Source organism: Giraffa tippelskirchi, chromosome 10, assembly GCF_054371585.1.
Source record: "Giraffa tippelskirchi isolate mGirTip1 chromosome 10, T2T-mGirTip1v1.2.pri, whole genome shotgun sequence".
NCBI lineage: Eukaryota > Metazoa > Chordata > Mammalia > Artiodactyla > Giraffidae > Giraffa > Giraffa tippelskirchi.
The window spans coordinates 131,146,341-131,171,968 of record NC_137284.1 but is presented as its reverse complement, the minus strand read 5'-3'; the positions used below and the strand labels follow the sequence as shown (position 1 = coordinate 131,171,968).

At 39.6% G+C, this 25,628-nt stretch overlaps 2 protein-coding genes across 22 annotated transcripts in view; one reads left to right on the top strand and one right to left on the bottom strand.

The window, feature by feature from the left end:
- Positions 1–25,628, top strand: part of CADPS2 (calcium dependent secretion activator 2) — a 535,874-nt gene that overhangs the window by 138,819 nt on the left and 371,427 nt on the right. For all 19 annotated transcript variants that reach the window (XR_014066703.1, XR_014066704.1, XM_081534079.1 and 16 more), the window contains exon 2: positions 2,499–2,612. Coding sequence is in view for 17 of the 19 variants with exons in the window: in XM_081534079.1 (XP_081390205.1) it covers positions 2,499–2,612 (114 nt within the window). In the remaining 2 variants the exon portion in view is untranslated. The remainder of the gene's footprint in view (positions 1–2,498; positions 2,613–25,628) is intronic.
- Positions 1–25,628, bottom strand: part of LOC145523564 (uncharacterized) — a 31,792-nt gene that overhangs the window by 1,963 nt on the left and 4,201 nt on the right. The window contains exon 2 of one of the 3 annotated variants that reach the window (XR_014066718.1): positions 10,915–11,013. The exons of 1 other annotated variant lie outside the window; for it this stretch is intronic. Coding sequence is in view for 1 of the 2 variants with exons in the window: in XM_081534100.1 (XP_081390226.1) it covers positions 9,375–9,670 (296 nt within the window). In the remaining variant the exon portion in view is untranslated. Of the gene's footprint in view, positions 1–9,374; positions 9,724–10,914; positions 11,014–25,628 lie in introns of those variants that run through there. One more of the 3 variants, XM_081534100.1, reaches the window with a different exon arrangement.

Here is a 25,628-nt window from a genome sequence, read left to right as displayed (position 1 = left end):
TGTCTTGTTTGTTAGACTGCTAAATAAAACCCACATTTTTTTTTTTTTATAAATTTATTTATTTTAGTTGGGGGCTAATTACTTTACAATATTGTAATAGTTTTTGCCATACATTGACATGACTCAGCCATGGGTTTACATGTGTTCCCCTTCCTGGACCCCCCACCTACCTCCCTCCCCATCCCATCCCTCTGGGTCTTCCCATTGCCCTGGCCCTGAGCCCTTGTCTCATGCATCGAACATGGAATGGTGTTCTGTTTCACATATGATAATATACATGTTTCAATGCTATTCTCCCAGAACGTCCCACCCTCACCTTCTCCCTCAGAGTCCATAAAATTGTTCCATGCCTCTGTGTCTCTTATTCTGTCTCGCATATAGGGTTATCATTACCATCTTTCAAATTCCATATATATGCATTAGTATACTGTATTGTTGTTTTTCTTTCTGGCTTACTTCACTCTGTATAATGGGCTCCAGTTTCATCCATCTCAGTAGAACCGATTCAAATGTATTTTTTTTAATGGCTGAGTAATATTCCATTGTGTATATGTACCACAGCTTCCTTATCCATTCGTCTGCTGATGGACATCTAGGTTGCTTCCATGTCCTGGCTATTGTAAACAGTGCTGCGATGAACATTGGGGTACACGCGTCTCTTTCAATTCTGGTTTCCTCGGTGTGTATGCCCAGCAGGGGGATTGCTGGGTCATATGGCAGTTCTATTCCCAGTTTTTTAAGGAATCTCCACACTGTTCTCCATAGTGGCTGTACTAGTTTGCATTCCCACCAACAGTGTAAGAGGGTTCCCTTTTCTCCACACCCTCTCCAGCATTTATTGCTTGTAGACTTTTGGATAGCAGCCATTCTGACTGGTGTGAAATGATACCTCATTGTGGTTTTGATTTGCATTTCTCTAATAATGAGTGATGTTGAGCATCTTTTCATGTGTTTGTTAGCCATCTGTATGTCTTCTTTGGAGAAATGTCTGTTTAGTTCTTTGGCCCATTTTTTGATTGGGTCGTTTATTTTTCGGGAATTCAGCTGCAGAAGTTGCTTGTATATTTTTGAGATTAATTGTTTGTCTGTTGCTTCATTTGCTATTATTTTCTCCCATTCTGAAGGCTGTCTTTTCACCTTGCTTATAGTTTCCTTTGTTGTGCAAAAGCTTTTAATTTTAATTAGGTCCCATTTGTTTATTTTTGCTTTTATTTCCAATATTCTGGGAGGGTGGGTCATGGAGGATCCTGCTGTGATTTATGTCGGAGAGCATAGGTAAAACCCACATTTTGAAAGAGCATGTCTCTCCGATTTGAATGGCATTTTAACAAGCCTTTTGAACAGTTTTAAACTTACTTCATATCAGCCTTCTTTTCGAAGCCAAATCATCCCAGTTTGTTTAGTCTTTCTAATCCTTTAATCATTTTGTCTTCGGCATGTTTCCAAGTGCCTCACAGCTCTCTGTAGAATCCAGAACTGGGCTGAATTCTTTGAACAGTTTGATGAGGATGACTGAAATGGAGAGATCACTCCCTTCCTGGTCCCTATATATCTCAGGATTTGTTGTTTTCTCTGCAAGACTATGTTCTGTCTCCAGTTAAGCTTTAAATATATATATATGTATACATATATATATATATATATGTTTTGTGTGTGTGTGAGCAGTTTAGAGCAGCCACACGTGCTTCTGCTTAGAAGGGTCCCCTGCCTGGTTGAATGCTTTTTTGCTGCTGTCTTGAAATTCATTTTTTCAATAAGGGGCTCCTCGCTCTCGTTCTGCAGTGAGCTGTAGAAATGAAGTAGCTGCTTCTGCTTGTAGTTGATGACTAGAAGACGTAGTTAGTAAGTCATGGTCTGTGTCTAACCTACCCTCTGTAACCGTGGTAGATAGCCCCAGGTGAGCAAACGTGGTTGTAAACTTAACACTCCTCTCCCTGAGTCACAGCCTTCCCCTAGCCTGCCTGGAGATGCACTCACTGCCCCCATTGCCTCTCTGTTCCCCTCCTCCTCATTCCTTTATCTCAGCTCAGGCACTGAGGTGTGTTTTTTCATGATAATCCAAGCTTTTGGCATCCAACAGATGTCCTTTCCAGAGAATTCTTTCTCTGAGTCTCTCTGTCTTTCCTATCGTCTTGTGTTCAGAGCTGTTGGTTGCCCACTCACCTCCAAGAATGCTTATCCCTTCTCTGTTCAGGAGAGCTGGCAGTTAACTTCTCATTTGAATTTTAGATTTTTTCCCCATCTCTGCAAAGAGATTGGAGTGTAGTAATCACAAGAATGCTGTTTGGGGCAGAAATTTGGATTACGTTTTCAGTATCAGGTATTCCGAAGTCCGTGGAGCAGTAACTTAGAAGCTTTTAAAAACTGACCCATAAGTTAATTCTGGGTATCAAGTCTGAGACACAACGTGGCAAATATAACTCTAAAAAACCATTATGTGTCATGGATTAGCTAGTTTTTTTGATCTGACTCCCCCCCCCCCCTTTTTTTTCTTACAGCTTAACAAGCAACAGTTGCAGTTACTGAAAGAACGGTTCCAGGCTTTCCTCAATGGGGAAACCCAGATTGTAGCCGACGAAGCATTTTGCAATGCAGTTCGGAGTTACTATGAGGTGAGTTTGAAGAGCTTTGTTTCTGGCATTCTGATGCCTTTTAAAAGATGTTTTTAATGGCTTCGCGTTTTAAGAAGCTCACACGTATAATAGGAAGGCTGTGAGTTTGCAGCCTTCCTTGAAAGCATTGTCGATTCTCTTTTGCAATTTAAAAATTAATTCCACAGCCTGGTTTTGAGAGATAAACAGAATTGGAAATTATTCAGATCTTTTGTGGAGAACTAAGCTGTTTAGAAAAATCTTCTGCCACTGATTGATAGAGCTGAGCTTAGCTATCTGTGGGTCCGCATGCCTGATTTATCCCTTTTAATCAGGATCTCAATAGTAAATTCCTATCTTAAATAGCAGTTAATAAGCCCTTAAATATTAGTTGCTAATAGTGCATGAGCCATTCTGTTCACTAAACTTTTTATAATAACTAAAGCCAGTAACTAATTTTATGAGGATGAAGGGAACTCTTTTCTTGATAGAGAAATAATGCTACAATCCCAACTTTCTCTTTCTTCTGATTTTAGTTTGTGACTCATCAGGAATTCTCTGTGGACTTCCTGTGGGCATCAGTTTTCACACAGGGTCATTAATTACTTCAGTGAATGGCCAGTAGTTTTTAAGAGAGTTTCCTTTTTTTCCCTAAAGATTTCAGAGTCATTTTGGACGTGGATACCTTCCACTGTACACATATCTACACCTCTCAACTGAAGAACAACATGCAAAGGCGTATTAGGCTAGTACAGATGAAAAATGTAGAGGTGCAATGTGTCTGAACTTTTCTGAGGTAGGGAAATATCTTTGCAAGAATAACAGAGTAACTGGATGTGCAGATAATTTGGGGGGTTAGTAATTAATTGATGGTGTGTGTGCATCAGAAGTTGCTTAATGCAACTCTAGGGAGGTTTATGTTACCCAAGCCCAAACCTGTCGCACAAGATAAAAGTATAGAAGTCTTGCTTACCAGATCACTGTGTGGCATGAATCTAGAGGCAACAGTGGATGCTGTCTATCTGGACCTTGACTCAGAATATCTTAACAAATATAAGACATTACATTCCATCTGGTAAAACTCAAGGTTTGAGTCTTTGAGTTAAAGTCTTGCAAGATGAAATCATGGCTATGAGTCTCAGTAGAGGAAATGTAAGTGCCTATACTTGCATCATGTAATGAAACAAAAGAAAAGCCAAAGTCTGTTTAGGATGAAAGAAATGTGTTGGGGAAAGTAATTTCTGGAAAAAGATGTAATTAAGAAAACTCATTTTTGGTTCAGGTAGATGTACTGTGGTACTGTATGCGTTAACATTTGGAAAACAAGCTGGGTAAGGGGGCCATGGGGGCTCTTTGTACTACATGTGCAACTTTTATGTAAACCTAAAATTGCTCCAAAATAAATATATTCCAAAGTAAGTATTTTTAGTAAGGGTATTACAAAGAAGTAAGCATAATATGTTGTTAGTTTAGTAAAAGGCACGCTTAAGCTGTGTTAATGAGAATGTTGTTCCTGTAATGAAGGAGTATCACCATTGGTTTCTTTTTTTTTTTAATATTTTATTTTGGCTGTGGTGGGTCTGCATTGCTGTGTAGGCTTTCTGTGGTTGCGGTGCGAGGTCTTATTGCAGTGGTGTCTCTTGTTGCAGAGAATGGCCTCTAAGCTGTTTGGGCTTCAGTAGTTGTGGCACGAGGGCTCTAGAGCACAGGCTCAATCATTGTGGTGCACAGGTTTAGTAGCCCCATGGCACATGGGATCGTCCCAGACCAGAGATTGAGCCCATGTCTCTTGCATTGCAAGGCAGATTCTTAACCACTGTACCACCAGGGAAGCCCACCATTGGTTTCTAAATGAGAATGGTGTTCTCTTCTGGGTACTAAATATAAATGAAAAGATGTGGTAAATTTAGGGTTATCAAATTTGAAACATAGTATAGGTCACTTGAAGGGCCTAGAGACAGATTAGGCTTGTGTTGTGTGTGGCCCCAAGAGTAAAACTAGGCCTAACATGGAAACTGAAGTGGGCAAGATTTTAGCCTAACATCATTGAAGTTTGGTTGCACAGCCCACATATGGAGTGGACTGGAGAGTGCAGCATCACTGGTGACCAGATTCTGGCTCATGTCACAGCTTCTTGGGAGGCATTTTGCATAGATGGGTCCTAGGGCCCACTCCTGGGCTAACTGAATCAGAATTTCAGGATCTATACCTTTTAAAAGCTTTCCAGGCAATTTGCTTTCAACTGGTAGACTGCTGACCAATGGAATTAGATGACTGCTTGGCTGCGATTGTTGCAGAAAGAGATGTAAATGCTGAAGAGGTGTTTTCGGAATGGCTGCTGGGAAACAACTGGCCTACTAGAAAGTCACAAAATGTAGCTTCATATTAGACTCTTATGTTTACTAAATATGTAACACCACACAAGTCATTGACCCTCTGTGAGCTTCAGTGTTTCTGTTTATGTAATTGGGCTTCCCTGGTGGCTCATACAGTAGTGATGTTTAAGTAGTGAACTAAGTAATGAAGAGTCTTCTGTTCTTTGTGTAGTATTTCCAGCAACTGTTGGCTTGTGAAACTATATCCAACTTGGCTTTGTGGAGTTCTCATAGGAGTTAAGACTTCTATTATTAATGTCTATGGAGTCTATATTCCTGGTTTACATTTGGAGGGTTACCATTTCCCAGATGGTACACATTCCGTACTCAAACTCTTGATTGGATTAAGTACATTTTGTTGGGAAAGTGAAAGTCACTCAGTCATGTCCGACTCTTTGTGACCCCATAGACTGTAGCCCACCAGGCTCTTCTGTCCATGGAATTTTCAAGGCCAGAATACTGGAGTGGGTAGCTGTTCCCCTCTCCAGGGGTCTTCGCAACCCAGGGATCGAACCCAGGTCTCCCACATTGCAGGCGGAATCTTTACCATCTGAAGCAGCAGGGAAGCCCAAGAATAATGGAATGGGTAGCCTATCCTATTTCCAGTGGATCTTCCTGACCCAGGAATAGAACTGGGGTCTCCTGCATTGCAGGTGGATTCTTTACCAGCTGAGCTACCAGGGAAGCCCTTTGTTGGGAAAATAAGGTTAAAAAGAAACAAACAAACCTGTTTCTCAATTTTTCTCACATAAGACTTTCCCCTCTTTTTCAAGGATTGTATTTTCGTAATACTTTGCTATGACTAAGAATGCCGGTAGTCTCAAGTGAAGTCAGAAAGAAAAAAACAAAAACCATGTGCTACCACTTATATGTGGAATCCAAAATACAACACAAATGAACATATCTAGGAAACAAAAACAGATTCAGACATAAAGTACAAGGGGGGAGATCAGGTGTGGAGGGTAAGGAATGAAAGTGAGATTAGCAGATATAAACTAGTATATAAAAACAACAAGATTGTACTGTATAGCACAGGAAACTGTATTCATTATCCTGTGGTAAACTGCAATGGGAAAGAATATATATACATGTAACTGAGTCACTTTACTGTATAGGAGAAATGAAATACAACATTGTCAATCAACTATATATACATTAGTAAAGTTTAAAAAAAAAACTGCTGGTAGCCTCTACTATAATTACCTCTATGTAGTATTTCTTATAACTTACCAAAATGTTATTTTTTTATTCTAGTAACTTTGTGTTAATCAGTGACATTTATTACCCACAAATCACATAGAAACTGAAGCTCACAGAGGTTCAGTGCCTTTTCCAGTGTTATATATTTGGTAAGCTTCTGAGTTCAGTGTGAATCCAGATTTTCTGACTTTCATGGGGCCATTTTGAAAACACTTGTGCCAGGTACTTCAAAAACTTCAAAAATGTTTTTATTCTTCAGAGTAAACCTTTTAAGCAGAATTATTCCAATCTTGGGCTTCACTGATAGCTCAGTTGGTAAAGAATTCACCTGCAAGGCAGGAGACCCTGGTTCTATTCCTGGGTCAGAAAGATCTGCTGGAGAAGGGATAGGCTACCCACTCCAGTATTTTTGGGCTTCCCTTGTGGCTCAGCTGGTAAAGAATATGCCTACAATGTGGGAGACCTGGGCTTAATCCCTGAGTTGGGAAGATCCCCTGGAGAAAGGAAAGGCTACCCACTCCAGTATTCTGGCCTGGAAAATTCCATGGACTAGTCATGGGGTCGCAAAGAGTCAGACACGACTGAGAGACGTTGACTTCACTTCACCTCATTCCCATCTTAGAAACAGGGATAAGTGACCAGTGCCAAAGCTGCTACCTAACCAGTAGCAGAGCTAAAACATCACTCTTTCCATTAAAGCTTATTAAAAACAGATCTTGAGTTCTGTTCAATACCTATTGAATCAGAATTTCTGGGGATGGACATCAGAATTTTGAACTTGCACCTGGATAATTTTGATTTACTCTATATTTTGAGAAACATGTTGACCTAGATCCTAATGACTTCTAGAATATATGTTCCATGAAGGAACCATGTCTGCCCTGGTTTTCATCTTATTCCACAAATATAGCACGTATTTTATGGCACACAAATGTTTTTAACAGATTGACTTGTTGACTAAGTGGATGAGTATCATAGCACTTACTGCTCTGTGTAAAAATTATGTATTTTGTTTTTTCTTTATAATATTTTAAAGTATCACTTCGGTACTGCCATGGAATTTCTTCCTATTGAGATTTCAGTTTCATGGTTTTGTGCTTTGTCAAAGATGGCCGATGCCTCAGAAGCATGGTTGGGCTTTATGTTATTTCTAACTTAGTATTCTTTGATTTTATTGTCTTTTTTGGCTTCTATACTTCAAAATCTGTCTTTTCAGAGATGGTACATGTTTGCTGTGTGGAGCTCTGTTCAACAGTCTATCAGTGGTGTTTTTCTAATATATTAGATTTTTGTTAGTTGTGATGGCCATCTTTAACCGTGAAGATATATATGTGTGGGAATATATCCATATGTGTGAAAACCCTAGTAAATGTGTGTTACCAATCAAATTGAAAATATTTCTTAATACTGAGGGCTTACAAGTTCCCCAAAGTCTGTTTGTTATTAATTTTTTTAGCTTCATAAATGTTATTGCTTCAGTGATTTTATGTATAGTCTTTTCCATTTTGGTTGTATGTCTATATTTTATACAGACAATAAAGAATTATCTGTCTCTTCTTGAATTGGTTGTACCTTTGAATATTTGATTTAATTTACCACTCTTTAATATGTGGGATCTTGCTGGGCGACTCAAGATATTTCTTTTTCTCCACATTATTTGACCAAAGAAATTTCAACTAGATCATGACAGGATTCAATCTTTCTAGGTTTTCAATATGTGGTGCCTTCTGGGTGTGTGTTCCAATGTTTTTGTATATCTGTGTCAGTATTAAATATTTATCATGAATATTATTAAATACAGCATTTACTGTGAAGATAATTTTTATATGACAGTGCTATTTCTATCTCACCCATTTTTATCAGACATCTTAACTTCAATTTGAATCAGTTCAGTTGCACAGTTGTATCCAACTCTCTGTGACCCCATGGACTGCAGCATGCCAGGCTTCCCTGTCCATCACCAACTCTCAGAGGTTACTCAAGCTCACATCCATTGAGTCGGTGATGCCATCCATCCATCTCATCCTTTGTCATCCCCTTCTCCTTGCCTTCAATCTTTCCCAGCATCAGGATCTTTTCAAGTGAGTCAGTTCTTATTAGGTGGCCAGAGTATTGGCATTTCAGCTTCAGCATCAGTCCTTCCAATGAATATTCAGGACTGATTTCCTTTAGGATGGGCTTGTTGGATCTCCTTGCAGTCCAAGGGACTCTCAAGAGTCTTCTCCAACACCACAGTTTAAAAGCAAATTCTTCAGTACTCAGCTTTCTTTATAGGTCAACTCTCACATCCATACATGACTATTGGAAAAAACATAGCTGTGACTAGACGGACCTTTGTTGGCAAAGTAATGGCTCTGCTTTTTAATATGCTGTCTTGGTTGGTCATAGGTTTTCTTCCAAGGAGTAAGCATCTTTTAATTTCATGGATGCAGTCACCATCTGCAGTGATTTGGGAGCCCCAAAAAATAAAGTCTGTCACTGTTTCCACCTTTTCCCCATCTACTTGCCATGAAGTGATGGGACCAGATGACATCTTAGTTTTCTGAATGTTGAGCTTTAAGCCAACTTTATCACTCTCCTTTTTCACTTTCAACAAGAGGCTCTTTAGTTCCTCTTCACTTTCTGCCATAAGGGTGGTGTCATCTGCATATCTGAGGTTATTGATATTTCTCCTGGCAATCTTGATTCCAGCTTGTGCTTCCTCCAGCCCAGCGTTTCTCATGATGTACTCTACATATAAGTTAAATAAGCTGGGTGACAATATACAGCCTTGACGTACTCCTTTTCCTATTTGGAACCAGTGTGTTATTCCATGTCCAGTTCTAACTTTTGCTACTTGACCTGCATACAGATTTCTCAGGAGGCAGGTCAGGTCTCTGATGTTCCCATCTCTTTAAAAATTTTCCATAGTTTGTTGTGATCCACACAGTCAAAGGCTTTGGCATAGTCAGTAAAGCAGAAATAGATGTTTTTCTGGAACTCTTGTGCTTTTTCGATGATCCAGCAGATATTGGCAATTTGATCTCTGGTTCCTCTGCCTTTTCTAAATCCAGCCTGAACATCTGGAATTTCACGGTTCACGTACTGTTGAAGCCTAGCTTGGAGAATTTTGAGCATCACTTTGCTAGCGTGTGAGATGAGTGCAATTGTGCGGTAGTTTGAGCATTCTTTGGCATTGTCTTTCTTTGGGATTGAAATGAAAACTCACCTTTTCCAGTCCAGTGGCCACTGCTGAGTTTTCCAAATTTGCTGGCTTATTGAATGCAACACTTTCACAGCATCATCTTTGAGGATTTGAAATAGCTCAACTGGAATTCCATCACCTCCACTAGCTTTGTTCGTAGTGATGCTTTCTAAGGCCCACTTGACTTCACATTCCAGGATGTCTGGCTCTAGGTGAGTGATCACACCGTTGTGATTATCTGGGTCATTAAGATCTTTTTTGTATAGTTCTGTGTTTTCTTGCCACCTCTTCTTAATGTCTTCTAATTCTGCTAGGTCCATCCATTCCTGTCCTTTATTGTGCCCACCTTTGCATGAAATGCTCTGGTTTGAATATCAGCCTATAATATAATAAGAATAATAAAGCAATTTGATTTTGAAATTACTTCAGTGTTTTTCTTCTAAGTTAGTAGCATTGCTGGGGAAAAAAGTGGACCCAAGTGTCTAAACCACCTAAGTGGGCAGACTTAGTGATAGAGAGGAACCACAATAGGAAAAGAAGAAATGGCAGGTAACATACTCAGTTGCTTAATAAAAGTTAGCAGTAACAATCTTGATAATTTTATGGCTGCTAATTACTATTAGATTCTGTAGTACCTTCATCTTCTTTTCTTTAATAGATGTTTTCTTTTTTTTCTTCAAGCTTCCCTGACCCCCAAAGTAACTCACTGTCTGGAGGAAGACATACAGTGGACAGTAGTTCTATAAGTATGTTTTTTTTTTTTTTTCCTAGCCATATCTTTTCCCCTTGTTCTGTTTTTCCATTTAGGAGACTTCAGCTGATTCTGTGGATGGATAAACATAGGTCTATTGTAGTATGTTACTTTCCAAGTTGTTTTTCCCATCAGATATTGGCTTCTGTTTACAAAATTCAGGTGGACTTCATCCAAATGTAACCAATGACAGTATGATTTATAACAGATAGATGGAAAAGAAAATGGCCTTCCCTTTTTGGATTTCCGAAAGACAGTATATAATTGCTTACTAGCTGCTTTCAATGTAACAAATATTCAAGTTCTATTACTGTGCCAAAAATGAACATTGTAGTCTTCTCCCCCACCTTTTTGGTGGGTTAGCTTTGTTTACAACTTTTCAGAAGTGAGTGAAAGTCGCTCAGTCATGTCTGACTCTTTGCAACCCCATGGACTATACAGTCCATGGAATTTTCCAGGCCAGAAAACTGGAGTGGATAGCCTTTCCTTTCTGCAGGGGGTCTTCCCAACCCAGGGAATGAACCCAGGTCTCCCACATCGTAGGTGGAGTCTTTACCAGCTGAGCCACAAGGGAAGCCCAAGAATACTGGAGTGGGTAGCCTATCCTTTCTCCAGCAGATCCTCCCTACCCAGGAATCGAACCTGGGTCTCCTGCATTGCAGGTGAGTTCTTCACCAACTGAGCTATCAGGGAAGCTCTTCAAGAACTTTTTGGAAAGGATGCATATTTTTCTGATTACTTCCATTAATTTATGTTCTCTTCTGGTTCCTGAGAATGGATGAGAGTTAGAAGTTTTTAATGTTTAAAAATTACCAAAGTAGTATTAAAAGAAGTCTTGCCCCCATCATCACCAGGACAACCACTTGCTTTTCAGATTTTCTACTTTTATAATGATGCAAATGAGAATTCCTTCTGTAAGGAAAAAAAAAACACTCTAAGTGTGAATTTACAAATCTTGTATTAAAGGAAAAATTACTCATTTTCATCCCAAAATATTAAGCTCTATTTTTGGCATTTTTATTGTATACTTTCATTTTGAAACACTTTATTCTGGGATTCAAATGTTTTCTACATTAATAATACTTTAAGAACACTTTAATAGAAGTATTGTGTAATATGATTGTTAAGAGAATTTTTAAAACATTAAAGAGGAAAAGTTTCTGTAATTCTAAAACTGCTCTAAAAATAATCACTATTAAGGAAAGTGTTAGGTGCTCAGTTTTGTCCAACTCTTCTGCAACTGTATGGAATGTAGCCCACCAGGCTCCTCTATCCATGGAATTCTCCAGGGAAGTATACTGGAGTGGGTAGACACTCCTTTCTCCAGGGGATCTCCCCAACCAGGCAATTAAACCCAGGTCTCCTGCATTGCAGGCAGATTCTTTACTGTCTGAACAACCGGAGAAGCCCTAAAATATTAAAGAGGACATTAAATAATCCCCTATTATTCCAAAGCCTATAGACCACTCAAACAGTTTGTTGTTTCTCTTTTGTATATATGAAACTGGAATTACTTCAGTTTTGTTTTACGTACATCATGAACATTCTTTAAATATTCTCCATGAGTATGGTTTTAAGTAGCTGTGTAGTAGCCCATTGTCTGCCTGTGTCTCAATTTTATTTTTAGACACTCTAGTTTTCTTAAAGTGTTAAAATAAGTGCTGAGATGGTCATTTGTAATCTTACATAAATTCATCTTTGTTAAATTTCTGCATGTGGTATTCCTGGACGATAGAAGATAAATATTGCTTAAACTCTTATACAGATTACCAAATTGTTCTCAAAAGTGTTAACAATTTTTGCTACCATAACAGTATATTAGAGTGCCGTTGTCTTCCCCTCTTTCATACTTGGTATTATCATAAAATAAATGCCAACTGATTTTTCTTTTATTGTTAGCAAAGTTCAGCATTTCCATACCAGTCATTTGTATTTATTTCTTTCTGAATTATCTATTCTTGTCCTTTTTGTCCATTTGGATGTTCATCTTTCAAATACTGATTTACAAGTGTTCTTCATACATTAAGATGACTGTTATTCCCTTTTTATACTGCAGTTATTTTCAGAGCCTAGCCCCCCACCCATCACCCCCCCATTTTGCAGTTTTGTTAAGTTACCTTTCCTCTGATACTCATTTGTTTCCTGTTCTGGTAGAATGAAAGACATATTCATATTTCAAGTAGAGACTGCACCACATTTCGTTTCAATTTTATTTTCTTCATAAATTATTCATGACTGGTTTGCATCATGCTTTTCCATCCTCTCCTCATTCCATCTACAACCCTTCTTGGATTTGTAACTCTCAGAGTAGAATCAGTCAGTCAGTTCAGTCACTCAGTCATGTCCAACTCTTTGCGACCCCATGGACTGCAGCACGCCAGGCTTCCCTATCCGTCACCAATTCCCAGAGCTTGCTGAAATTCACGTCCATCGAGTTGGTGATGCCGTCCAACTATCACATCCTCTGTTGTCCCCTCCTCCTTGCTTTCAATCTTTTCCAGCATCAGAATCTTTTCTAATGAGTCAGTTCTTCGCATCAGGTGGCCAGAGTTATTGGAGCTTCATCTTCAGCATCAGTCCTTCCAATGAATATTCAGGGCTGATTTCCTTTAGGATTGACTGGTTGGATCTCCTTGCAGTCCAAGAGACTATCAAGAGTCTTCTCCAGCACCACAGTTCAAAAGCATAGATTCTTCAGTGCTCAGCTTTCTTTATGGTCCAGTGCTCACATCCATACATGACTGCTGGAAAAACCATAGCTTTGTCTAGATGGACCTTTTTCAGTAAAGTAATGTCTCTGTTTTTTAGTATGCTGTCTAGGTTGGTCATAGCTTTTCTTCCAAGGAGCAAGCATCTTTTAATTTAATGGCAACAGTCACCATCTACAGTGATTTTGGAGCCCAAGAAAATAGTCTCTCACTGTTTCCATTGTTTCCCTATCTGTTTTCAGAGTAGAGTATGTTGGTGAAACTCAGGTCTTGACTACTGGTCTGGTTCCCCACCTGTTGAAGAGGGAAGATAATTTCTGAAGCTCCTTTCCTCTCTGCAAGCCTCCAAGTGTTAATTTGTTTCTTTATTTCTTCTGTTTCTTGCCCCACACGCTTTCACATCTCCAAAATGTAAAGAACAACAACAAAAAGAGCAAGGCCTGATACTATAGCTCCAGGACTAAGCTCCAGGCCATGGTGGTTGAATTTTTATACACATTTATGTTGGGAAAAATCTGTATATACTACTTCCTAGTCTAGAGCATCAGGGAGCTTGACTCTCGCTGTTAGTTTCTTCCAAAGAAATTGGGAATGGCTGCCTCAGCTTCACATTTGCTGCTGCTGCTGCTTAGTCACTTCAATCGTGTCCGACTGTGTGTGACACTATGGACTGCAGCTTGCCAGGCTCCTCTGTCCATGAGATTCTCTAGGCAAGAATACTGGAGTGGGTTGCCATGCCCTCCTTGAGGGGATCTTCCCGACCCAGGGACTGAACCCGGTCTCCTGCACTGTAGGCAGATTCCTCACCACTGAGCCACCAGGGAAGCCCTACCAGCTTCTCATTACCAGCAGTCAATTTCATATCATTCCTTTTCTTCTACCTACTTTCTTTCCCCGACATTATGCCCTGTCCTTTAATATCTATTTAAAAAATAGATACAGTTGCTTAACAGTTGATTTGTGAAAACTGAGAGTCTTTTAAGTCTCTCTTGCTTTGTTTTTTTGTAATTACCTTTTTTAAATTAAAAAGTACCACCCAAAGGTCTTAGATTTTTATGTATGCCAAAATAGAGGGAGAAGGGCTGGTAGGTTTGCATTTAAATATTTTGGTGTCAGTTTTTTGTTAGCCCTTTACTTTGGGATGGAAAGATTTACTGTTCATATTCCAAGGGCTGTTTGACCTGTCAAAATTTCTTTTAAACTTTGGAAAAAAGATACCATGAAAAAGGCTATTTTTTCAGAGTGAATTGATGATCGCTAAGTAAACCAGGATTGGCATCCTGTGTCAGGAGGGTATGAAGAAAGGTCAGTGTGTTCACACATGAAATCCAGTAACCAGTAATGAGAAGTGAGGGTTTAAATTTTCGTGCAGCTCTGCAGATCACATTCTGTTTGTTATTTTTGATATTAGCCGTCTTGTTTCACATCACATTTTCTTAAATTCTAAGGATGGCATTTCAAATTAAGTATTTGAAAATGTCTGAGATTCATTTCTATTTAGGGTAGCTTGCTTTTTCGCTGCCTGTCTGTGTTCTGTAGACTTGCCTGCATTCTTGATGCTGTCCATTTTGTGAAGACCTGATCTATAGATTGCAGAAATTTGTGATGTGAGATAGCTAAGGAAATCTTGTTGGAGCATTTTTGTTTTCTCCTTTCTTCACGTATTTTCAGGAGAAATTGAGATTTTTTTCCCAAGCCCGTGGAGTGAATTTCTGTGGCTCTGGACGTGTTTTAGTCCTTTGTTAACTAAATCTTTTCTTCTGCATCTATGTTTTTATATAAAGGTATTGTATCTTTACAGTGGATCACAGGTTAGTCGACCTAGTACAGATTTCAAGTTTGGCTGACGATATGAACGTTTAATCCAAGCCAGGTCACCACAAAGGGCAGAAGCACTTCATTGTCTCATTCTGTAATCCTCGAATCCAGTGGGCAGATGCTCAAGTGTGGGTCTCCATATAGCCAAGGTAGGGTTTACCATATCTGTGGTGCATATTTCAGTGCTATGCTACAAGCCTTTTTGACACCATGATTCAGGAAGTTTCAACATACCTGCCCCTTCATAGACTCTTGGTTCTTTGAATAAATTCAGAGCAGCGGTATCCTCCTTCAGGGAAAGTGCGAGGTTGGTGTTTCCAGGATCTCTTCTGAGCAGTCACGCTTCTGCTTCCTGAGTAAGCTGTTTGGTCACAGATTACATTTTATAAGATTTCTTTCATTAGAAGGGGAAATGCTCTTTAACTTTGAATGTCTTCAAGAAGTTGCTTAGTTTCATTTATTTTAAATTTCCTTGTAACCATAAGGTTAAGTAAAATTTCTTTGAAGAACTGTATTAGGCAAATGATATTTTATATGGATTTTTTTTTGGTATCAAAAGTTCTTTCTAATTTTAGAATTAAATTTTTCGTTTGTTACTTTGAGCCTTGTTCAGTTTATAAAAGTTTTCAGGGTAAATATTCCTTTTCCCTGGCTTTATGACCCTGAAAGAATTATGAACTTTTTTGCTCATTTAAATGTCACTGTTAAGTATCTGGTGGCTCAGACAGTAAAGAATCTGCCTGCAATGCAGCAGAGGTAGGTGCCTACTATTTTTAGCTGAAAGTATAATGTCATATTTGTATGCATGTGTACCATAAACTTTCAACCATCCCTTCTGCAGGAGATGCTTGTGGTGCCCTCCAGGTACAAGGGTTATCCCTTGCTCCTAAGGAAGGTGCTAGTCTCTTAAGGATTAAGGCACATTACCAACATTCTAGTCGTGGTGTGAGGAGGGACCAAGAGGAGTGCTACAAGAGGCTGGTTTCAGAGAGAAAGTGATGACTTGCAGTATACTGATGTCCTTAATCTGGGTGGAATTCAGAAAATCTGTGAACTCAGATGAGAAAACATGACAGCTTTAATTTTCAGTAGCCTCTCACTGAAATTTAGCATTATCTTAGAATTAGGAATATAGGCAGTAAACCAGACTAGTTCTAGCAGTATCTGTTGGCTTTATCACCAATCAAAATATGTATATTTTGGTATCACAAATTTTATTGCAGCTGTCTTGAAATACTGTTTATGTTCATGAACTCCACTGAAACTGGTACTCTTAAATCCCTCATTACATCTTGCTAATGACTTCTGAAAGATGCACATAAATTGCTACAGCACAAATTTGTTTTTAAAAGTATTTTTATAACTGCAGTAAAACTGCTTTCCTTCATAATCCTATGAATTACTTTTATGCTGTTAAAAGCATTATTCTGAGAAGGTAATCATAGACTTTACCAAAATGCTAAAAAGTTCATGCTACAGAAATGGTTAGCTATCTCTGACTTAAAGGACCTGTGAAGGCTTCATCATAGAGAAGATGAGTTTAAATACAGGGGGAAACAAGTGGAACAAAATTGTTTCTATCTGTGTTGGAATTTCAACTCTAACACTTTGCTTCTATCTGTGTTGGAATTTCAACTCTAACACTTTGCATCTGTGAGACTCTGGAACTTGATCTTGTTGTTAGTCGCTAAGTTGTGTCCTACTCTTTGTGACCCCATGGATTGTAGCCTGCTAGGCTCCTCTGTCTATGGGATTCTCCAGGCAAGAATACTGGAGTGGGTTGCCATTTTCTTCTCCAGGGTATCTTCCCGACCCAGGGATTGAACCTGCATCTCCTGCATTGCAGGGAGATTCTTCACCACTGAGTGACCAGGGAACTTGATATTGGTGCTCTTCATTTTCTTCATCTTGAGTACAGATGATAATGTACCTACTTCTCAGGATTGTTGATTAAACCAATTATTGAATTTAGGTTGCTAAGCACAATGCTTAATGTGAACTGCTATTATTATGTGGCTTCTCCAATGGCCTTTAATCTCTACATGTTTTGATGAAGCAGTAAGTGATGATTTTTCTGCTTTTGTGATGTATTTGTCACACTGGAGTATATTTAATCCTCTATAAATTGCTGAGATTAAGATTTTAGCTTGACCACTTAGTTCTCTGTTCTAAAAGTTTCTGTCATATAGAGGAATTGAACTTCCTTCCTAGGTTACCTTTGTTTCTCATAAAATTACGTGCAGGTCTGATAGTGTAGCATGGACAGAAGGTATTAAGCTAGTGGCGATTACAAATGAATATGTAGGGGCATTCAAAGGGAAAGAGATTAAATATACTTAACCTTTGTTCCAGGCGTACTGGGAAGGGAGAAGGGAGACCAGCCTTCCTCTTTCTCCCTGGGCCCAGTAGCCTTTGATTTTTAAAATTGGCTCCTTTTCATGGTTTGGTGCACTCACATGTGATAGCTAGGTGTGAACCTGGCCTTTCTTCTTTGGATAGCCAGAGAAGGATGATGATTCTAGCAAGTGAGAGAGCAGAGAAGAAGGGCTGTGTTAGGGGGCTTGCAACTTGCTCCCCTCCATGCAGAGTTCCGCACGCCCATCAGGCTGGCGCCTTCTCTCCCCGACTCCTTTGTCCCTTCTGTTCCTTCTGCCTCCCTTTCTTTTCCCTACCTCTTCCTCCCCTGCTTTGCAGAGCTCTCAGCATACAGACTGGCCCCTTGGGGCCCCATAAAGTGGCAAGTTGTGAAGGTTGCTTCCTCCTGCACTTGAATCCCAACTTGCTCATGACCAGCAGGAGTACAAAGAGAGCCGAGAGTCTGCATAACAGGGAGAGATTGATATTTTGATTTGTCCTTTTCATGGCTCTTCAAAGTTGTGTACATTTGTAATGGCATAAGGTAACCATTCCTGAAAGGTTTATTATTGAAATAATAATTGGCAAGTGATCATACATGAATGTTGCAGGCTTGGAGAAAGCAGGAGAGTCTACATGACCATGACCTTAGATTGTTGTCCTCTGGTTAAGAAACAGGCTCGTTTCATTGTCTCTCTTCCCTGTTACACCAGAGCAGCTGGCAGAGTTCCTGGTCCCTGCATTGTTTCTGAGAAGTCGTCCATGGTCACTGCATCAGCCTCTCTGCTCTGCAGGGTTTTCTCCCTAAGCGTTGTGTTGTGATGCTCAGATTATACACGGACGGTAAGTTCCTTGTGAACACTTAGACCTTTGTGTCTTAGTCCATTCAGGCTGCTTTAAGAAATCATCAAATTGGGTGACTTACGAAAAAAAACAGATTTCTTAGTTCTGGATTCTGGGAGGTCCAAGATCATGGTTCTGGTGGATGCAGTGTGGTGTCTGGTGAGGACCTGTTTCCTGGCTCACAGATGGCACCTGCCCACTGTGTCCTGGCATGGCTGCAGGGCTAGGGAGCCGCATGGAGGCTTTTTGATAAGACTCTGATACTGTTTGTGAGGGCTCTACTCTCATGACTTAAGCACCTCCAAATACCCTACCTTCTAATACTCTCACATTGTGGGTGTTTAGGATGTCAACCTTTGAATCCTGGAAGTACCCAATTATATTACAGCACCTTGTTTCATTCAACCTCCTCATATATACTTGACTGGTAAGTGATGGTGGGGGGAAATGTGGTTACCTGAATATACTATACACATCTATAGTATATACTATACTATATACACTATACTATACATATCTTTTCATTATTCTGTGACTTTTTTCAACGGTTCCTGCCTTACTTCACTGTGTGTGACAATTTCTAGGTCCATCCATGTCTCTACGAAAGGCACAGTTTAGTTCTTTTTATGGCTGAATAATATTCCACTGTATATATGTGCCACAGAGAAAAATACATATTGTATATTAATGTATATATATAGAGAGAGAATCTAAAAAAAATTACTCAGATGAACCTGTTTGCAAAGTAGAAATAGAGGCACAGACATAGAGAACAAATGTATGGACACACAGGGGGAAGGGGGATGGAATTAATTGGGAGGTTAGGATTGACATGTATACACTACTACCATGTATAAAATAGACGACTAATGAGAACCTACTGTATAACACAAGGAACTCTACTCAGTGCTCCGTGGTGACCTAAATGGGAAGGACATCCAAAAAGGGGATATATGTATATGCATGGCTTCCCTGGTGACTCAGTCGGTAAAGAATCGGCCTGCAGTGTAAGTGACCCAGGTTCGATCCCTGGGTCGGGAAGATCCCCTGGAGAAGGAAATAGCAACCCACCCCAGTATTCTTGCCTGGAGAATTCCACAGACAGAGGAGCCTGATGGGCTGCAGTCCATGGAGTCTTAAAGAGTTGGGCACAACTAAGCAACTAACACTAACTAACTATGTATACGTATAATTGATTCACTCTGCTGTACAACCGAAACTAATACAACATTTTAAAGAAACTACACTACAACAGAAGTTAAAAATAAATGTTCCTGCCCTCTACTCTGTCTGTCCTGTAAGACTGAGCTCGCTGGCTGCATTCCTCCAGGTAACTCGCCCTCGTCCCCCATCCCTCCTCTCTCCACCTCTCCCTCATTCTTCCCCATCCTTCTCTCTCCTTCCACACCCCTTCCTTCCTCCTCCCTTTTTGCTTCCTTCTTTTCACCTTCCTCCCCTCTTTTCCTTCTCTCCTTACTCCCCCCTCACCATGATTTTTCCATGTCAAAAAATGTCTAGCTATGTAGAAATGTAATGGAGAGTGTTGATAGGAAGTGCTTTGAGTAGTCAGATTTAAAGGTAATGGTAGGACTTCTCTGTGGTGTAATAGATCAAAGTAATTGCTGAGATTTTTTTTTATTGTTATTATTTATTTTTATTGAAGTGTAGTTGATGTGCAGTTGAGATTTTCTTTTAAACAGCATTTAGCCATCGGAATATAATTGTTTTATGTGTGGGAGGGGAGAGAAGGAAAAAGCTCTCAAGTTAGTAGTGTCTAAGTATCAATATACAGCCAAACTTGTTAGGAATGCTATCAGTAAAACATAGCAGAATTAAAATTCTGTTCCACTGAATGCCTACCAAAAAAGGAGTAATGGTTGAATTGCTTAATGACAGTCACATCAGATGCACATACAAAGTTTCTATTTAGCAAACACTAAATATTATCTTTTTTTTTTAAGTAAAAAATGTGGGGTATACTGCCCTGGTGAGATAACGAAGTGGTATTTTAGTATTTTCTGCCCAGTAATTTTACTTCATGGGGAAAACGATTATGCCCTCTCCAGGGCATTCTTAAATTTAAGGCCTGTTCGGCTAAGAGATGGAAGGCTTGGAAAGATTGCAGTTGCCAAATGTTGTGTAAGATTTTCTACAGTAGACAGTCATTTCCTCTCCCCAATCTTAAACCACTTCATTATTACTATTAACTTTTGGGTATGAGAGTTATTACCTTTTCATTTCCAGGATAAATTTCTGGTGGAAAATCTGAGCAGTGTTATCTGTAAAGTGTTTGTGTGTGTTAGTTGCTTTGTCGTGTCCAACTATTTGCAACCCCATAGATTGTAGCCCACCAGGCCCTTCCATCCATGGGATTCTCCAGGCAAGAACACTGGAGTGGGTGGCCATTTCATGTTTGTAGCTAATATCTATTGGGAGAAAAAAGTTCTGCTTTTTAAATGTTAATGTGACTTATTTTTGTAAAATTTTATGTGGTCTAACCCATTTAATATTTTTTATTCAAAATTTAAATCTTGTTGGTGAGACCTATTTATGGGCTGTTTTTATGCCTTTGTACCTTCAATTTACACATTTCTGAAGCTGCCAGACTACTCAGGCATTGCTACTAGATATCTGTCATTCTCGCTTGCTTGGAGGGACAAAACTGAGTAAAGGAGAAAAGTGTTTAATTGGGTTCTGACAGGCCTGTTTGGGAAATTGATGCAAAATGGTAAAAAGTGATAGGTTATGCCAAATCTTGGCTTCCCAGGTGGCACAGTGGTACAGAACCTTCCTGCCAATACAGAAGACGTGAGTTCAGTCCCTGCATCAGGAAGATCCCCTGGGGTAGGAAATGGCAATGCACTCCAGTATTCTTACCTGGAAATTCCACGGACAGAGGAGCCTGGTGTGCTACAGTTCATGGGGTTGCAGAGAGTCGGACACGACTGAGCACTCATGCACGATGTAATGCCAGATATGAGAATAAGGTTGGGATCAGTCATATTCTGAATTCAAAAGTGCGAATGTCGATAATATTGGGAAAGATTATTTGTACTATGTAATGGGTCTTTGTTTTGCCAGTTAGCTACAAAGTTTTCTTAAGTGGCAAATTTTGTTGCTATATTGAAGGTAAGGTCCAATACATATGTTACAGAGATTGTCAACATTTGAACCATTATTTTCTGTTCTGGTGTAGTGAAGGCATGTGCATATTCCAAGTAAAGACTAAACTCCATTTTACTTCCTTTGGGCACTTAAATGATTATAAATAGACTGACACTGTTACAGGTCAGGTTTTTGACCTCAAATGAGTTTGCTGCAAACTTTTGGGGAAAAAAACAATTCTTAGGGTTTCTCATGTTGAATTGTGTGTAAAAGACTATGGCCCTTTGTAAACTCTGGGAGAGCCCAATCATATGTTTTTGTTGAAGTTTCTGTTAGGACCAGGGCAGACTTTAAGCTTCAATGGTAACTTACTAAGAGCAGAGCCATGTGGGACTTTTATTTTAGAACTTTGTAGTGTGGTTGGTTTTTACAGTTATACAGCCTGCTTGATTTCTCTCACAGATTGTGTTCATTTTTAAGCCTTAGATGCTGGAGAATTTGACCACAGCAGATGATTATAGCTGGTTTTGTCCTTGGGAAAGCAACTCTTTTTTTTTAGATGCAGGACCAACACTAGACTCCAGATCTTCAAAGGAGCATGAACTCTTTGAATTGCAGCTGGGCCGTGCAGTTAGCCTTGGTCTACAGGTTTGGAAGGACACTGGCATTTTCCTTGGAATAGGTGTGTGGAAAAGATGCTGGTGCTGGAAAAGATTGAGAGCCAGAGGAGAAGGGAATGACAGAGGATGAGGTAGTTAGATGGCATCACCAGCTCAAGGTGATGCGTTTGAACAACTCAAGGTTTGTTCAAGCATGAGTTTGAACAAACTCCAGGAGATAGTGAAGAACAGGGAGGCCTGCCGTGCTCCAGTCCATGAATTCTCAAAGAGTTGGACATGACTTAGCGACAGAACAACAAGGTATGTGGAAGAGAATCCTTTCATATCTTCTAGGTGTCAGCAGAACAATATCTGCTGCTTTGAAATCGCCCCCTACCAGTTTGGCTCAGGAGAGAGAAACTTCCAGCAGGAAGGGTTATGAGGCCTGACCAGTCCTAAGTAGCAGTCAAGCGTAGTGCAGTAATGTTCCCTCACTTAAGAGTGGTGTCCAGTCACTAGAGAGAACTCCTAGGCTGGCTCTTGAGAAACCTGTTTGCATGTCAGGAAGCAACAGTTAGAACTGGACATGGAACAACAGACTGGTTCCAAATAGGAAAAGGAGTACGTCAAGGCTGTATATTGTCACCCTGCTTATTTAACTTCTATGCAGAGTACATCATGAGAAATGCTGGGTTGGAAGAAGCACAAGCTGGAATCAAGATTGCCAGGAGAAATATCAATAACCTCAGATATGCAGATGACACCACCCTTATGGCAGAAAGTGAAGAAGAACTAAGGAGCCTCTTGATGAAAGTGAAAGAGGAGAGTGAAAAAGTTGGCTTAAAGCTCAACGTTCAGAAAACTAAGATCATGGCATCTGGTCCCATCGCTTCATGGGAAATAGATGGGGAAACAGTGGAAACAGGATCAGACTTTGTTTTTTTTGGGCTCCAAAATCACTGCTGATGGTGATTGCAGCCATGAAATTAAAAGACGCTTACTCCTTGGAAGGAAGGTTATGACCAACCTAGATAGCATATTTAAAAGCAGAGACATTTCTTTGCCAACAAAGGTCCGTCTAGTCAAGGCTATGGTTTTTCCAGTGGTCATGTATGGATGTGAGAGTTGGATGGTGAAGAAAGCTGAGTGCCTCAGAATTGATGCTTTTGAACTGTGGTGTTGGAGAAGACTCTTGAGAGTCCCTTAGACTGCAATGAGATCCAACCAGTCCATTCTAAAGGAGATCAGTCCTGGGTGTTGATTGAAAGGACTGATGTTGAAGCTGAAACTCCAATACTTTGGTCACCTGATGCAAAGAGTTGACTCGTTGGAAAAGACCCTAATGCTGGGAAGGATTGGGGGCAGGAGGAGAAGGGGACGACAGAGGATGAGATGGTTGGATGGCATCACCGACTCGATGGACATGGGTTTGGGTAAACTCCGCGAGTTGGTGATGGACAGGGAGGCCTGGCGTGCTGCGATCCATGGGGTCGCAAAGAGTCGGACACGACTGAGCGACTGAACTGAACGTTGAGACCTGTTTCTCAGAAAATTCCTTTCAAGATGCTAACTGCTCACTGACAGTGCACCTGATCGCCCAGGAGCTTTAATGTTTTCACGCTGACACAGCATCCATTCTTCAGTCCATGGATAAGAGAGATGGAGAAAAATCAAGTTAAAAACTTAAGTCATCTAGCAACAACTCAAGAGTTATAGAGAAGAAAGGAATGGTGAATTCCATCTCTCATTTATATACTTATAAGTTAAGAGGTTGTCACATGTATTTTTGGATAGACTGTATGACTTTTCCTCTTCAGTTATATGAAATCAGTCATATAGTTTTCCCACCTGTATAATCTGTTAGTATAATCTGTATCCAAGGAAAAAATCATGCCAGGAGAGCTAATCAAATTCTTGTTTTGATCTTGTTTTTATGGGAGGTTTGTGGGTGTGAAGGAACAAAAGCTGTTTTTCTGAAATTGGCATATACATTAAGATGATAATATTCACAATCCAGCTATATTTGCATGCATCCTTTATGAGTCATGAAATACCTTCTGTAATGGACAATCACTTATTAATCGTTTAGCTGGAGATATTAACAGGCACAAAAAGAGATCAGTAGTTATATATGGAAAAAATGATACTGAATGTTTTACGTCAATAGAGACTTCATTAGAATTAAAGGATTGTGAAAATCCTTTAAAGACCCTATTATCATTCTTATCTCATAAAATAAATGAATTAAGATTATAATGTAAAGATGGTGATAGTGGTGGTAACACATATCGGACTGTATATTGAACTGAACAGTGTTCTAAATGCTTTAGATACTGTACATTTGTTCATTTAATCCTCATAAGAGTTCTAAAAGGTGGGTGGTGCTTCTTTCCCTATTTGACAGGTAAAGAAGCCAGGGCATATAAGTTCAAGTAATCTGTTCAAGGTTGCAGAACGAGCATAAGCACAGGATTCAAACCCGGGAAGCTTGGCTTCAGAATTAACTAAACCTGAAGCTTCCCGCATAGCTCAGTCGGTAAAGAATTGGCCTGCAATGCAGGAGACTCGGGTTGGATTCCTGGGTCGGGAAGTTCCCCTAGAGAAGGAAATGGCAACCCACTCCAGTATTCTTGCCTGGAGAATCCCATGGACTGAGGAGCCTGGCAGGCTACAGTCCATGGGATCAGAAGAGTTGGACACGAGTTTAGTGACTAAACCACCACATGTAAAATGTAACAATTCCTATTCATGTTAAAACTGAGACCTATTTAATACTATGAAATGTGATATGAAACAAAGACTTGTTTTTAAATATAAAAATGTCACAGCTCCATGAGCTTCATGAACCTGAGTCAAAGAAGCTTTGTGTTGTGATCAGATGTGCCATTTGGGCTGCTCTGTCATCAGCGTCATGAAATACACTAGGGCATGTGGTGCCTTAGTGTAGGGTATCTGGGCAGTGTGTGAATACACTGCTCCATCTGTGGGCAGGATTTTTCCTTTCATACCTCTCTGCCACTTAGTTTACATTACTTATTTGTCACGTCAGAGTTCTTGGGTGAGGTACAACCTTGACTTCATCTTTGAATTCCTGGATACACAGGAACAATTGATTCATGAATATATTAAAAAAAAAAAAAGTTGTTTTTTTCCCTCCAAACTGCGAAGCATGTGGGATCTGGGTTCCCTAACATCCTGCAGTGGAAGGTGCTGAGTCCTAACCACTGGACCGCCAGGGAATTCCCCAAAACTGGGTTTTTTTGATCACTGCTCTAGTACCCAGAACTGTGCACATAAGCCAGTTCTTGATAAATATTTGCATGAATGAATGAAAGAATAACGTAGATATTGAGTAGGTGGTTTTTGGATTGTCCTCCTGGAGCATATGTGAAGAACAGGCGATGCCAAGCTCTTATGTCAGAGAATCACTTTTACTATGAAAAATCAGATCAGTAATTGATTTTATACAACAGTGTGCTAGGCTCTGAAGGAAGACAAACAAATATAATAAAATCCTACCCTCAAAGAACTTAGAATTGAGAATCAAAAAAGCCTTTATTAGAGGTAAGAGTAAATTAATGTTTTCAACACCTGCATAAAAATATACCCAGACAGTATATAATTTCCTACGAAAGGATGTAGAATAATGAAGAAAATACTGTTTATTTCTTTAAAATGCAGCTAGCACTTATTTTTACTTTAAAATGTACATATGTTGTATATACTGGTAAGCATAAATGCAAAACTTTTTAATGATAAAAAGCCAGAGGCAGTTCAGAGTAGAAAGAATATAATTTGTATTGGGTTGGGTGGTTTCTGGGTTTGCAGGATCTGAGTGTGTCTTGAGCTGGGAATAGAAGGTCTTGGGTTGTTGAGATAGTTAGTTGCACTTAGAAACTTTTTGCTTTAACTGTTACTGCTGATATGATAATAGGGCCTTCTTTGAAGTGCCAAAATGAACAAAATCTGGTACTTTTCTTTGGATAGTATCTATTTGGCTTACGACCTGATGCGTATTTATATAATTGTGTGTATATATATATGTGTGTGTGTGTGTATCTTGATATACAAAAGATAATTAAAGGAGCATTTAAAAATT